We start from the raw sequence: 12,593 nt of genomic DNA, 5'->3' as shown, positions 1-12,593 counted from the left end.
AAAAGGGGGAAGACCCACGCGAAACCAGTGTGCGACACACGCCGTTTAATGCAAGGAGCGAAACAGAACATGTCCCCTGATGGCATGGGAAGGAAACGAGGGAGTTTCTGGGGATTCAGAACCTGACCCGGACGCTGGCCACGCTTGAAGAGGTTTGAGACCAAGCTGCATTGAGGCCATCTACATCTCACCCACCGCAAATGGGAAGGGACTGGCATCTGGGGAACCAGCAGCCTGACTTGACGTGACTCAGTGTATTTCTCTGCTGCAACCTTTCTGCTCCCTGCACATAAAATTCTCTGAAACTATGACACAAGTGTAACTTTTTTTCCAGCGGCCTGCTGTAGTCTTCCCAAACCCCTGAAGTTAGGAAAAGAGATGTAAATTTTGCCCCATTAGCACTAGGTAAGCATCGGCGCACTGTGGAAACAGAGATGGGGCAAGAAGACAGCTCTGTGTTGAAGCTGCTCATTTCTATTTGTGTATAATTTATAACAAGAGCTGGGAAGGGCAGTGCACTTCTCAGGCTGTTAGAAAGAAAAGAACCATATGAAATGCAGTTGGAAATCTTTTCCAACTGGGAAGAAAAAATGTCTTAAGTTCAGTGAAAAAAGAACAAATCACTCCCAGACTTTTTTGACTTGCAAAGCTGCTTATTCACCGCATATTCTCAGGCCCTGGTGACAGAGATTGAATTTCCCCCCTCGCTGCCTCTTTCGCTCCAGACCAGCTTCTCACATCTTGAAATGATCAGCAGCTAAGGAAGGGCGCGTGTCGCTAGAGGCCCAGATTAAAGGGGAGAAGAAAAATGTACTAAAGCTGCTGCAAGAAGACGGAGCACCCTCAGCGGTACCTAAGAGCCAGCGCCTTCTGTGCGGCTCCAGCAGCGTCGCTTTTTCTCCAAATTTTGAGCACATTCCCCACGCATCCAACGTCACTCAGGGAGTAGGAGGAGACCCAGGGACAGGCATTTGTCCCTCTGTCTTTCCAGGCTGGCTCTTGATACGAGCCTGTCGTTTGCGGTCAGCCTTTGCCGCACGGGTGCACTTTCATCTGGCTACGTTCCCTGCTGCTGCTGGCTTTGCGATTTTTGGGAACAAAGCAATGGAAAGGCCTTTGGACTTTGTGGGCTGCAGAGTGGAAACAGCCCCTGGCATCGGGATAATGTCATATAATTGCCCCACTAACACGGGGTGAGGAAGCAGGAGCAATTTCTACGAAAGAGGAGTGAAAAAAATAAACAATGAGAACACATGGGCAGGTAAAGAGGATTTAAGCAGCTCTCTAAAATCCCCTAATTTGGGTCATTTCTTTACAGTAGGTTGGTTTCTGCTCAGCGCTGGTGTAAACTAGTCTCCGGCTCGATAGGGTTTGTTGCCGTTCATTTGGGCACAGCTTGACATGAGGAAGAGGCTGGTGCATGGAGGGGGAGGAAGAAAGAGGAAGAGGAGAAACTCTCAGGCCAGGTTCATGATAGGGAAGGTCTGGAAGGCAGGAGACAGTCTGGCCACTCTGGCTGCCCCTGGGTTGGCGATGTGCAGCTTCCACCTCGCCTGGCATACTGCCATCCTCGGTCTCCTTCCAACCGCATGTAGAATACAGGCTCAGGAGCAGCCTCAATGGCCTTCCTCTGAGCAGATTACATATTTCCATATCTCAGAGCCCAGACCCAACACTTGCTGGTGTCTGCACACAAACGGCTTGTGGGTTTTGGACCCAAAGTACATGTGTGGCCAGACTCACAAGATCTCCCCAAATAGCATCCCCTGTTCTTGTTGCCTGGGGCTGGGTATCAGCCAACATTTGGCCCTAGAAATACCTCACAGCCCTCCCGGGGTAGTGGGAGAGAAAAAAACCCCAACTGATATCAAAGAAACGAGGACTGAAACAAAGGGAGAACCTTTAATAAGAAACAAAGGCTGCCTGTCTCCTCTGTCTGAGGGCCGGGATCCCACCCTGAACCAGCTAAACCAGTCCTGCTCACAGCTCTCCAGGTGCTGTAGCGCAGCACAGACCACGCTGGAGGGAGCACCCACCTCTCCCCTTCCGAAGGAGGAGGGCAGAGCAGAGTGCCAGTAACTCCACAGGTACTGGCTGTTTCTGAGCCACGCTTTCAGCCCGTGGCTCTCCCGCGCAAAGGTTATCAGATCCATTGCCCAGGCCATACCTCCGAGGAGGGGCCGCTGCCCTTTGAGTCCGTGTTTTCCTGCTGTGTTTGTATATGTGTGCACGCGGAGTCCTGCTCGTGAGCGCAAAGATGCCTGTCTTTATCATCACGGGCTTCTCCTGCCTGCATGAGAAGTTGCAATCCCCTTCCGATAACATCAGCAGCTCCACAGGTATTCTCAGCTTTCTCTTAGCAGGATCCCAGCGAGTGCTTTAGGTGCTCTCAGAGGCACCCCGGAGCGTCGCGGTGCCAGGCTAGAGCCTGAACTTGACCCTTTAGGTGTTCTGCAGTTTCACTTCAGAGCATCGACATCATTTCTTCACAAGACTATTCGGAGAATTTGGGGGCAACGTATACTAGTGACATCAGACAATTTAGCAGAAATGGCATTCGGCAATCAGGCTTTGGGCTGTTATGTGCTAAGATTTTCTTCCCCTTTGCTATTTCTGTATTTTTATTTTCATTTTGCTAAATCTCTTCTTTCCTTTATTTCTGCTTCCTTTTTGTGTCTACTTTTACTTCTACTTGCAGGGGCTCCTGTTCTTGTAAACACCAAACTCTTTTGGCACATGTTTTTAGCTCAAGGCAGATGGCCTTTGTTGGCGTTTGTGTTAAATGTTATACCCTGGTCACAGGATGCAGCTCGCAAACAATTTGCAGAGAAAACTGAACATTTTGTGGTGCTACTAAAATGCCTTTATTCTTGTGCTGCTTTCTCTGGGCGCATGGTACATGCTACGTCTCTTACCAGGCACATTTTGTCCCTTGGCTCTGTTGTTTCTTCCTAGGACAATTTCTCCTGGTCTGCAAATTATTTCGCAAAAGCAGAAAGTCATCTCCAAAGGTTGGATGCTGGCTTGAACCTTCTTCGTTTTGAGCCCTGGGCATTCTTACTTGCCACAAAATTGCTGTTTGTATTTCACAGTCTTATTTGTGTAAATACCGCCCTTTGTCTCCGTATGGAGATTGGGTCCCTGGCTGGATCTGTAGATCCAGGCTACCATTTTTTCCAGTTGTCTTCCTGACAGAAGCTGCAGCACAATCTAAAAACACTCTGGAGCTTGGTGAATCTTTGCTTCTCCTAAACCTGGCTTTCCCCAGCAGGCTGCTTCTCATTTCTAAGAAAATGATAGTGCTTGTTGTCATGACTTGAACCAAGGATTCCCCAAACCACGTGCTGGAACCATGGTTTCAAATATGTTTTCAATTCTTCACCAGCTTCTCCCTTCTCCTTTGATTTCTCATGAGAAACTAATATCTTGAAAAAAAATAATCCTCGTCAGAATGCAGTACACTTCCAGTTCCCCTCAGGGTACTTCATACAGGTTTTGTTCTGTTATTATCACCTGTCAGACAAACACAGGCTCCTTTTGTGCTTCATACCCAGGTGCTAATTAAAAAAAAAAAAAAAAAAGGCATTTTCTGGTATGCGACTTGGACACAAATGGAGAAATTACGCCGTTGCAGGAACGGCGCTATGCTGAAAGCTAGTTACTGGCTGTGATCTGTAGCCAGCAACACCCTCTCGTTTAGGTGAGCAATTATAAAGGTGAGAGGTAAAGAAAAGAGCTCATTTTGCAATGTAGGAATGGTTGAAAAGACCGCAGGGTAAGCTTGGTTACTGCTGACACCTCCGCGTGATACAGATGCCAGCGTACGCTACAGCGCCTGCAAGATGGACAGATTAACAGTACAGCGCTGATCTCATCAGTGAAACTTGTTCTTAAAAGAATAAAAATAATCTGATTATCCCACCAGATTTTGGCAGCTGGGTACATCCCAAAGAGCTATTTCTGCACGTTTTGTTGTGACACCACGACCAAGGCAGAACAGCAGATGCTGGAACACAAAGGGCCCAATTACACACGGGTGACATTTGATTATACAGAAACGCATGTCAACGCGTCATTCCTTTGGCAAAAACTGGCAGTTCTCATCAGAAAAGCCAGGCTAACTGCCTGACACCTAGTGCTGGTAGTGAGAGATACAGCTGTGAAGGTTTCGGCACCCTCCTTCTTAGCCTTTGCAAGTGTGGCAGGCTGTCCCTGCACCCTTTCAGGAGGGACGGTGGATGACAGAAGCTCTCTGCACTCAGGACAGGAGAAGAGCCGCCTGGGGCACTGACCGCCGGCGTGTCAGGAGCTGAGTTTTTAGCCGGCGTAAGTCAGTGGAGCCCAGACTTCCAACGAGTTTTGCTAACCCGTATCACACGAGCATCTGAAATTTTGTGAAGAGGGTCGTACAACATGCCTGTCGACAACTGCAGAGTGGCGGGGGTCTGGGAGTCCTATGAAATGGTCTCACCTATGGTGTGTTTTGTTTCCTAAGCACTGTGCCTGCCTTTGGAAAGTAAACAGCTCGTCCATACTGCTCGAACCGTACAGGTAAATGAATTCCATGCCGCGTAAACTTTCACGCCTTAAAGCATCAGTGTCGAGGCTGTTAAAATATTTAACTGCAGAAGTACAGGCCTGGCTGTAATGGGGGGATTTTGTCACAGGCCTCAAGAGACGTACAGGACAGTCCTTTGGCTGTTCGCTGGCTACAGTCAGAAGAAAAGGTGCAGAATGCCAATTTGGTTTGCGAAGGGTGAGACAGGTCCAAGTTTTTGAGGAAAGTTGCCTTGGGAGGCGGGAAAGGGACGGGCGTGCAGGGGCCGAGGTGGCAGCGGTACGCAGAGCACTCTGCTGCCGGGGGTGACACCGGGCTGCCGAGGGCCTGGACCGCACACCGGCGATTCTGTTTTAAAGATCAACGTGACCGTACCACCCCAATACGGCGTTTTGAGCAGGTCTCCCCTCAGGAGACACCGCCAAACGCCCTCGGGCCCGGCGTACAGGCCCCTACGGGGACGCGAGCAGTTGGCGCCGCGCCGCCGCCCTCCGCCATTTCCCTCCCAGCGTCCCCCGCGCGTTGCCGCGGGGCAGGGCGGGAGCGACAAGATGGCCGCGCCCGTGTGAGGAGCCGCCGCCGGCGTCCGCGCTCGCCCCAGCCGCGCTGCCGCTTCCCGCGGGGCCCCCGGGCGGCGCGGGAGCCGGAGCCCGGTCGCGGCGGGTGTGCGTCCGTCCCAGAAATAATGAGGATATCGGGCCCCCATGTCGGACCACTCTGACGAGAGGGCGACGATGATTGCGGCCGGCGACCTGCAGGAGTTCGCCCCCCGGGGCCGCGAGCACTGCCGGCGCCACCCCAGCGCCCTCACCCTCCAGCTGCGGCGGCTGCAGCCCGCCTCCGAGCTCTGCTCCTCCGACGGGGCGGCCGGCCTGGTGGGCTCCCTCCGCGAGGTGACGATCCACGAGCGGCAGCGGGTACGAGGCGGCGTGGGGGCCCTGGCCTGGCTTTCCGGCCTCCTAAATCAACGGGCCGAACCGTGACTGCTGAGCGATGACCAGCTGTGGTGACCACACCGGCCGGTCTTGTAGCTTCTCCTTAAAAAATCTTGCCTTTCAGGAAAGTTGGCAGTTGAGGAAAGGCGTCAGTGATGTCGGGGAAGAAGTGGACTACGATGAAGAGCTGTATGTGGCCAGCAACATGGTCATCTGGAGCAAAGGCAGTAAAAACCAAGCGTCTACCGTTTATAAGGCTTTCACTGTTGACAGCCCTGTTCTGCAGGTACGGAAAGTGGAAAGGTGGCGACTGAACGAATGCACGTTTGCTAAAAGATACTCGCTGACTGCTTTCAAACAGTGTTCTGAGGTGGGGCGATTTGGGGAAATACGGAAAGATGAGATCGTGTGGTAGCATCAGCTCATTCTTCAGAAATAATTATACTGTATTTGGTTTTAGGCCTTATGGTGTGACTTCACTATACCCCAGGAAAAATCTGAAAAAGCTGATGGTAAGTTTCCTGCTTACTGTAATGCCAGCCAAATGTTTTGAGTTCAGCTTTCTTGGCATGATAAGTTTAGTCATCAAGACTTGCTATAAGTTTAGTCATCAAGGCTATCAAGACAGCCACCCCCCCTCAAGTTTACATTTTGTGTCAGAGGATATCTAAGGAAAGAGAGAAACTTTACTGTGGGTTGTTTTTTTTTTTTCCTTTTTTCCTCCAGTTTCAGGCAGTGATGAAATAGTAGAGAAATGTATCTGCATATTGCAGAATTCCTGTATAAATGTGCATAGCATAGAGGGAAAGGATTACATTGCTGCTTTACCTTTTCAGGTAAGTGCTGTGCTTTTTTTTTTTTTGTCCACAAATGGGCTTGCGATCTGGTTGCACGCTGTGCTGGGGTGGGGAGGTGTGCGTAGGGCACTGTTGGCGGTGGCTGCCCGAGTTCGTCACTTTGTGGGTGAAAGGGACAAAGCTGATGAAAGTGCGGCCGTGTGGTCAGGGCACTGAATACTTCTGGAAGTAGTGGCAGCCAGTTGTATGATGTGGGAAAGTATGGGTATGACTGCTTTGTAGTCTGAGAGCCTGCTCTGATTTACATTACTGTTCTCTCAAGAAAAGGCCTAAACAGCTTATTTTGCTATAACAAAATGCTCAAACATGAAACGTAATCAATATAGTAAGCACTTGATTTTTTTTTTTTGGTCATTAATCTATTTGTAATTTTTTATAGGTCGCAAACGTCTGGCCAACAAAATATGGTTTGTTATTTGAGCGCAGCAGTTCTTCACACGAAGTACCTCCCAGTCCACCCAGGTATGTAATGAGTGGCTTTGATTGCTTCGTTATAGGCTGTTTGCTAATCTAATAGAGGAGTGCAAGAGCTGAAGACCAATAATGAAAGGATCTGTGTGTTCATGTCAGGGACAGGTGAAATCAGATGAAACATCAGGAAATAGCAGGAAGGGGCTGAATACTGACTATCCATGATATTCCTCTGATATTGTGTTTAAGAACTAGTTGGGAGTAGTGATCCTGGGAATAGTATATGGGGGGCACGGTATTGATGTTACTAGCCTGATTTCATTAAAGTTTGTCCTGGGAATTGGTTCCGGGCTGCGATGGATGACTGGGAGATTCACTGAGGGATTGTCCTTGAGACATTCACTCTCAGCTGCAGGATGCTTTAAATGTATGGAGCATCCTGTTACCTCTTTGGTGAGGATCCTAGACCCTGTGGTCTGTGGCTGGGCGTACAGCTGAGAAGCAGAGTAAGGAGTTGGATGGTGTGCCGTTGAGCAGCTTTAATACAGCCACTTGCTCTCTCTTGGGCTTTATGTGTCTATTCCAGGCACTTGTGATTCTCTAGTCCTCAGAAGAGTTGGGATTAGAAACAGAGGTTCTGAAAATGTTCAGGAGGGTACACTGCAAAAATCGTGATTGAGCCTACTCAAGCTGGCCTTCCATGAAAATTCTTCCTTTTGCTACTGCCACCACAGATGGGTGGCTTGGTTGCTGCTCTGTGATAAATACAAATGACCTGATGGCTGTCTGCTTGTCTGGGACCTGGGAGCTGTGGAACCTAAATTCTTAAGCTGCGTCTGGTTTAAGGGCTTTCTCCTCTTCCTACTCCTCCTCCAAACTCCGCTTGTGCCAGCTCTGTTCGCTCGGGCCAGCCAAAGCCTGTCGTGTGGCCACCAGGTGGGGTCATTTCCAAGTGCTCTGGGAATGTGTAAAACAGACCTAATCATCCTGTTTGATACACCAGCCTTTGTCTGACTCTACTCTGTTAATCCAACAAGCTTCTGTGAATGGAATATGTGTCTCTACTGTTAGATTTCAGGCTCTGATTTGTTAAGGTCTAAGGAGCTGGTTTGGGATTGCAGCGCGTGTACCAGCTACAAGAGAGAAAAATTATGCTTGTTAGCATTTGGTTTTTGAACATACTATGTTTTGGTTTCTTTCTAGAGAACCTTTGCCTACTATGTTCAGCATGCTACACCCATTAGATGAGATAACACCTCTCGTCTGTAAGTCTGGAGGTAGGTTTACATCTTTAGATGTATCACTTGGAGTCCGTCAGTATAGCATCAAATGTTTAATGTGTCACCTGAGCGTTTTCTGTATTACAAAATTTGCAAATATTCACTCTTTCAAGAATTCAGAAGTGGGTTGTTTTAGCTGCTTCGTGAACAGGGAAGCTGTTCAGGAAAGAAACCCAGATTGCAGAAGAAAGAGGGTGTGAGAAATGCTAACCCTGTAAATGATAACGCTGCTGTAGAAATGATCCTTTCGCCTTAACCAAAGTTAACTGCTTCTTTAGCAGGTGTGTTTGGGTCTGCTAGAGTGCAGTACGTTGCTGATTACACCTTGAGGATCGTCTTTCTCAGTGCTGAACCTTCCATTGTGATGACCTATGATACTGTGCAGAGTTTACATACTGTTTGGGCTCTTCGGAGAGTGAAGCCAGAGGTACAAATTCGTTTTTGTGTGTGTTTACATGCTTTTATGGCTGTGTGCGTTAGAAATGCCTGGCATTTGTGATTTATCTTATTTATAAGAGAGTATGATGTTTGTTGGTGTGTGTTTTTTTTTTTTTTTTTTTTTTAAATGGTTTCTTTCATGTATTTGCCTGCATCACAGTCAGGGAGATCCTGTGATGGTCATATTCTGCTTATCATTATATTCCTTATATTGTACCAGAAGGTTTTGACTCTGCTTAAACTTGTGTTCTGTAAGAAAAGTGACAAACAACTCGGTGTCATGAAAACCGTAGGAGTAGTTTCTGTGACTGTGAGTGAGAGCATGGTTGGTAGGAATAACTTTTTAGGCTGAGCACCTACCGAGGCATAAATTTTTAATGCCTAGCTGATGAAGGAGGCTGTTTGAGCATCTTCCTGGCTGTTACTGCCCATGTGCTGTTTGTGCATAGACAGCTCTGTTTTCTCTCCCAGGAGCAGAACACGGTGCTGAAGTTTTCGGAGCAGATGGGCACACCGCAGCATGTGGCCACTAGCAGCTCTTTGACGGCTCATCTCAGAAGCCTCTCAAAAGGAGACTCTCCTGTGGGCTCCCCTTTCCAGAACTACTCGTCTATCCACAGCCAGAGCAGATCAGTGTCATCGCCCAGCATGCAGTCCCGCTCGCCGTCTATCTCCAACATGGCTGCTTTGAGGTGGGTGCCGAACATGATACATAGACAGACGATACCAAAGAGTGTGAGATATACAATGGGATGCGCATCTGGAATTGCTGTCTCTCTTCCTCTACCATTACAAGTCTGTCCACCTAAGGCGCCGGTGCCTCCTCTGTTACAGCATCTGAAAGCCCTCTTGGAATGCCCTCGTGAGACTTGGTGTGCTATTATCCCTATAGCACAAGAGGGTAATTGGTGTGCAAGAGCCAAAGGGGCTGTTCTGTCATCACACAGCCAGTCTGTAGTGGAGTCAGGGACTGTCTGCAGGTCTTTTGAGTCCCAGGAGTGGTTTTAGTTCAGTTTTCTGAAGAAAGCCATATTTAGAGGGAACAGGGTGGGAGAGATTTTTGATGGAACGGACCATGCGACTTAAAATGTTGGTTGTCTTACTTTTGAAATCTCTTCTATTGGATTCTGACAGAGATGATTTGACATTAATAGAGAAATGTTTCCCTGTGCTAGGGTGTATTGCTAAAGGAAGCTAATACTGAACTAGCTACTGTTTTAGGGTGGTTTTGGTTGTGTGTTGTTTTTTAAAGTCTCTACCAGTGTATGAACTCCCTCACTTAACAGGGATTCTGTACCTGACTTTGTAAATCCACTCTTCATTACCGTCATGTCTTTGCTTGCAGCCGCTCTCATTCTCCCGCCCTGGGAGTGCATTCTTTCTCAGGAGTGCAGAGGTTCAACTTTTCCGGTAATGCTCAGTCACCAAAGAGGCACAGTATTACCCATTCTCCAAACAGCACTTCCAGTGATTCCTTCCTTATACCAGAAACTGAACCAATTGTTCCTGAGCTGTGTATAGATCATCTGTGGACAGAAACAGTCACAAACATGAGGTTAGGTGCTTGTGTTGGGATGTGAGAAGTTCTGGATTTCCATTGGGGGTGGGATAAAGTAAAACAACAGCTTATTTTCCTGTGTGCTTTCTGCAAATGGTGCTGCCTTAAAATAGATGTGTGGACCTGCACTTCCTAATGTTTTTGAAAAATTATGCTCACTAAGTGTGCAGCTCTCTTGAAAAGGGAATTGGGCACTTGGAACAGTTTTAACTGCTGTGTTATCTATAGCCCTCTGATCTGGGGAATGGTTTAATGAGATCTCTAAAGCAAAGTGGGTTCTAACCTGGTCATTACTTTGGGGTCTTTCTGATGTTCTAGGGGGAGTATCTCTTTCTGTGTTACCATCAAAAGGGGCAAAACACAGCATAAACTCTGAGGTTGAACAGGAGAACAAAGCCAAACAGCATGTGCTCTGTATGTCAAAAGGTGGGGAATGCGAAGATTGGAGTGCTAGAAAGTTTCAAGAGTAATGACTGAAAGCGAGACTGGTGCATTCTGGCAACTTGATGCACTGTTAATTGAAGTCCAGTGTGACCCTACAGCTTGTGGACACTGTGTTTTCCTTTACTAAAATTCTTACAGTAGACCAAACAGTGTGCTGATCATTGTGTCTTTTTTACAGAGAGAAGAATTCCCAAGCATCAAAAGTGTTTATTACTACTGACCTTTGTGGGCAGAAGTTTTTGTGCTTTTTAGTGGAATCCCAGCTCCAGCTGCGGTGAGCGTCCCTATCTTGGGGACAGGTGAACAAAGGGGAGCACTCTAGAAATTACTGGCTAGAGATGGGTTTTAACATACTTATTCCTTCAGCTAGTGGAATCTGATATGACAGCATGTGTTGCGTCACTGGCTCTCATGTGGCATGTTTTTAACTGTGGTGGCATAGATGATTTGGGCTATTTAAATAAAACTGAAGTTGCAAGAGAACGTTTACTGTAATTTGAATGGTATTCTTATTTATCCTCATCTTACCTTCTGGAAGTGCATTGGGTGTTTTCATTAGACTAGTAGAGTAAAAATAAGTTGACTAGCAGGGCAAAACAAGCAAAGGAAGGAGGAAGCAACCGGGTATACCACAACAAAAGTAACTGCACCATGCAACATGGTTTTAATTTTCTATGCTCCTTCTGTAAAAACAGAGAGGACAGTCCTTTTATGTTGCCTGTTGTTTTCTCAAATCTCTAGGTGTGTAAAATTTCAAGAGAGCAACGATAAGTCACAGCTGATCTTTGGTTCTGTTACCAATATTCAAGCAAAGGATGCAGCTCCAGTGCAGGTACGTACCTCCATATGGACTTTTAATTGTGGAGTGTCCCGCTTTGTCGCTTGTGTTGTCCAACTGTTGTCTCTTTACTTAAATACAAGAAGCTGGGCATTCTGCTTGATTCTTACAGGGCATTGATACGCTGCTGGTTCTGGAAGGCAGTGGAAATCTAGTGCTGTATTCTGGAGTGGTTCGGGTAAGTAAGAGTTTTCCTATCCCAAAATAAATGTTTGAATCTTTGATTACAAACTGGGCTGTACATAGGTATCCTGTGTGCATCATACCTTGCAAGGTATCATTTTAAGCTACCGTAGACTGCTGCTTGCTTGGGGAGGTGGCTGTGCCCATGTACCAAGTGTAGTTTATCTGCAGTGCTGGAAATGTAGTTCTGAAGAATCAGTGGCACCTTGTGGTACAATTAAATAATCTCTGAGCTCATTTGCAGTGATAGTAAAATACTAAAGTAATAAAATGCTTTCAAAGAAGGAAAATTTCGAGAACATGGAAAATAAGAATTGTTCCCGAACAAAAAACTTTCAAACTTCTCTGTAGCGTGCCATATAGTTTTAGATGTCAAATTATTTTGCTTTACAAAGGGCTGTTATTAGGACAGACATGATTCATCCAAAACAATTAAAATTTTTTCTTAAATTCTATAGAGATGCACTATGTTCTCTCTGTGTATGCAGAAACCTTGGGCACTGCAATTTGTACCTCTGCGTGTGTACACACTTTTGTGTGCATGAGTGTGTGTGTATATATACATATATATGTATGTATATAAAAAAGTATACTTTCTGAAAGTAGAGCTTTCTCATTGAAGCCCGTGCTAGAACTTTTAAGTGGGAGTAGACCTGTAGCAATAATGTACAATACTGACCATCTATGGTAGCTTTTTCAGTGTGTCATTGTCTGAAGAAAGTAATTACATGAAGTGATCTTTAATGTTCTCTTCAGAGACTTTAGTTTAAGTACATAGCCAGTTTTCTTAAAATTTTTCCTTTAAGATGTTAAAATCTGATAATGTCTGTATATGCAAGGAAGCTCGTGGAAGCACAGGCATAAAACCCAACTATTTGTTTTCCTATATATTGTTCACAAAAAGGTGGGGAAGGTTTTTATTCCTGGGCTGCCTGCTCCATCCCTGACAATGTCCAACCAAATGCCTCGGCCAAGTACTCCCTTGGATAGTGTCAGCACTCCATCCAAGCCTTTGAATAAGCATCTGGGGCCCCTAGAAGAGGTAAGAAGAAAGGAGGTCCTGCCTTGGAAAGGGTTTAGTTGTAACAGAT

At 46.7% G+C, this 12,593-nt stretch overlaps 1 protein-coding gene across 1 annotated transcript in view; it reads left to right on the top strand.

Annotated features, from left to right (window-relative positions):
* Window positions 1-5,262: 5,262 nt before the first annotated feature.
* Window positions 5,263-12,593, top strand: part of ANAPC1 (anaphase promoting complex subunit 1) — a 34,290-nt gene continuing 26,959 nt past the window's right edge. Inside the window, exons 1-13 of the mRNA XM_059828492.1 lie at window positions 5,263-5,475; window positions 5,618-5,779; window positions 5,954-6,005; window positions 6,226-6,329; window positions 6,730-6,812; window positions 7,965-8,038; window positions 8,323-8,468; window positions 8,951-9,171; window positions 9,825-10,034; window positions 10,660-10,755; window positions 11,223-11,313; window positions 11,432-11,497; window positions 12,407-12,544. Coding sequence (XP_059684475.1) covers window positions 5,263-5,475; window positions 5,618-5,779; window positions 5,954-6,005; window positions 6,226-6,329; window positions 6,730-6,812; window positions 7,965-8,038; window positions 8,323-8,468; window positions 8,951-9,171; window positions 9,825-10,034; window positions 10,660-10,755; window positions 11,223-11,313; window positions 11,432-11,497; window positions 12,407-12,544 — 1,656 coding nt within the window. The remainder of the gene's footprint in view (window positions 5,476-5,617; window positions 5,780-5,953; window positions 6,006-6,225; window positions 6,330-6,729; window positions 6,813-7,964; window positions 8,039-8,322; window positions 8,469-8,950; window positions 9,172-9,824; window positions 10,035-10,659; window positions 10,756-11,222; window positions 11,314-11,431; window positions 11,498-12,406; window positions 12,545-12,593) is intronic.

Source organism: Gavia stellata, chromosome 23, assembly GCF_030936135.1.
Source record: "Gavia stellata isolate bGavSte3 chromosome 23, bGavSte3.hap2, whole genome shotgun sequence".
Taxonomy (NCBI): Eukaryota; Metazoa; Chordata; class Aves; order Gaviiformes; family Gaviidae; genus Gavia; species Gavia stellata.
Note: the sequence above shows the minus strand (reverse complement) of the source record. Positions and strands in the feature narration are given on the sequence as shown.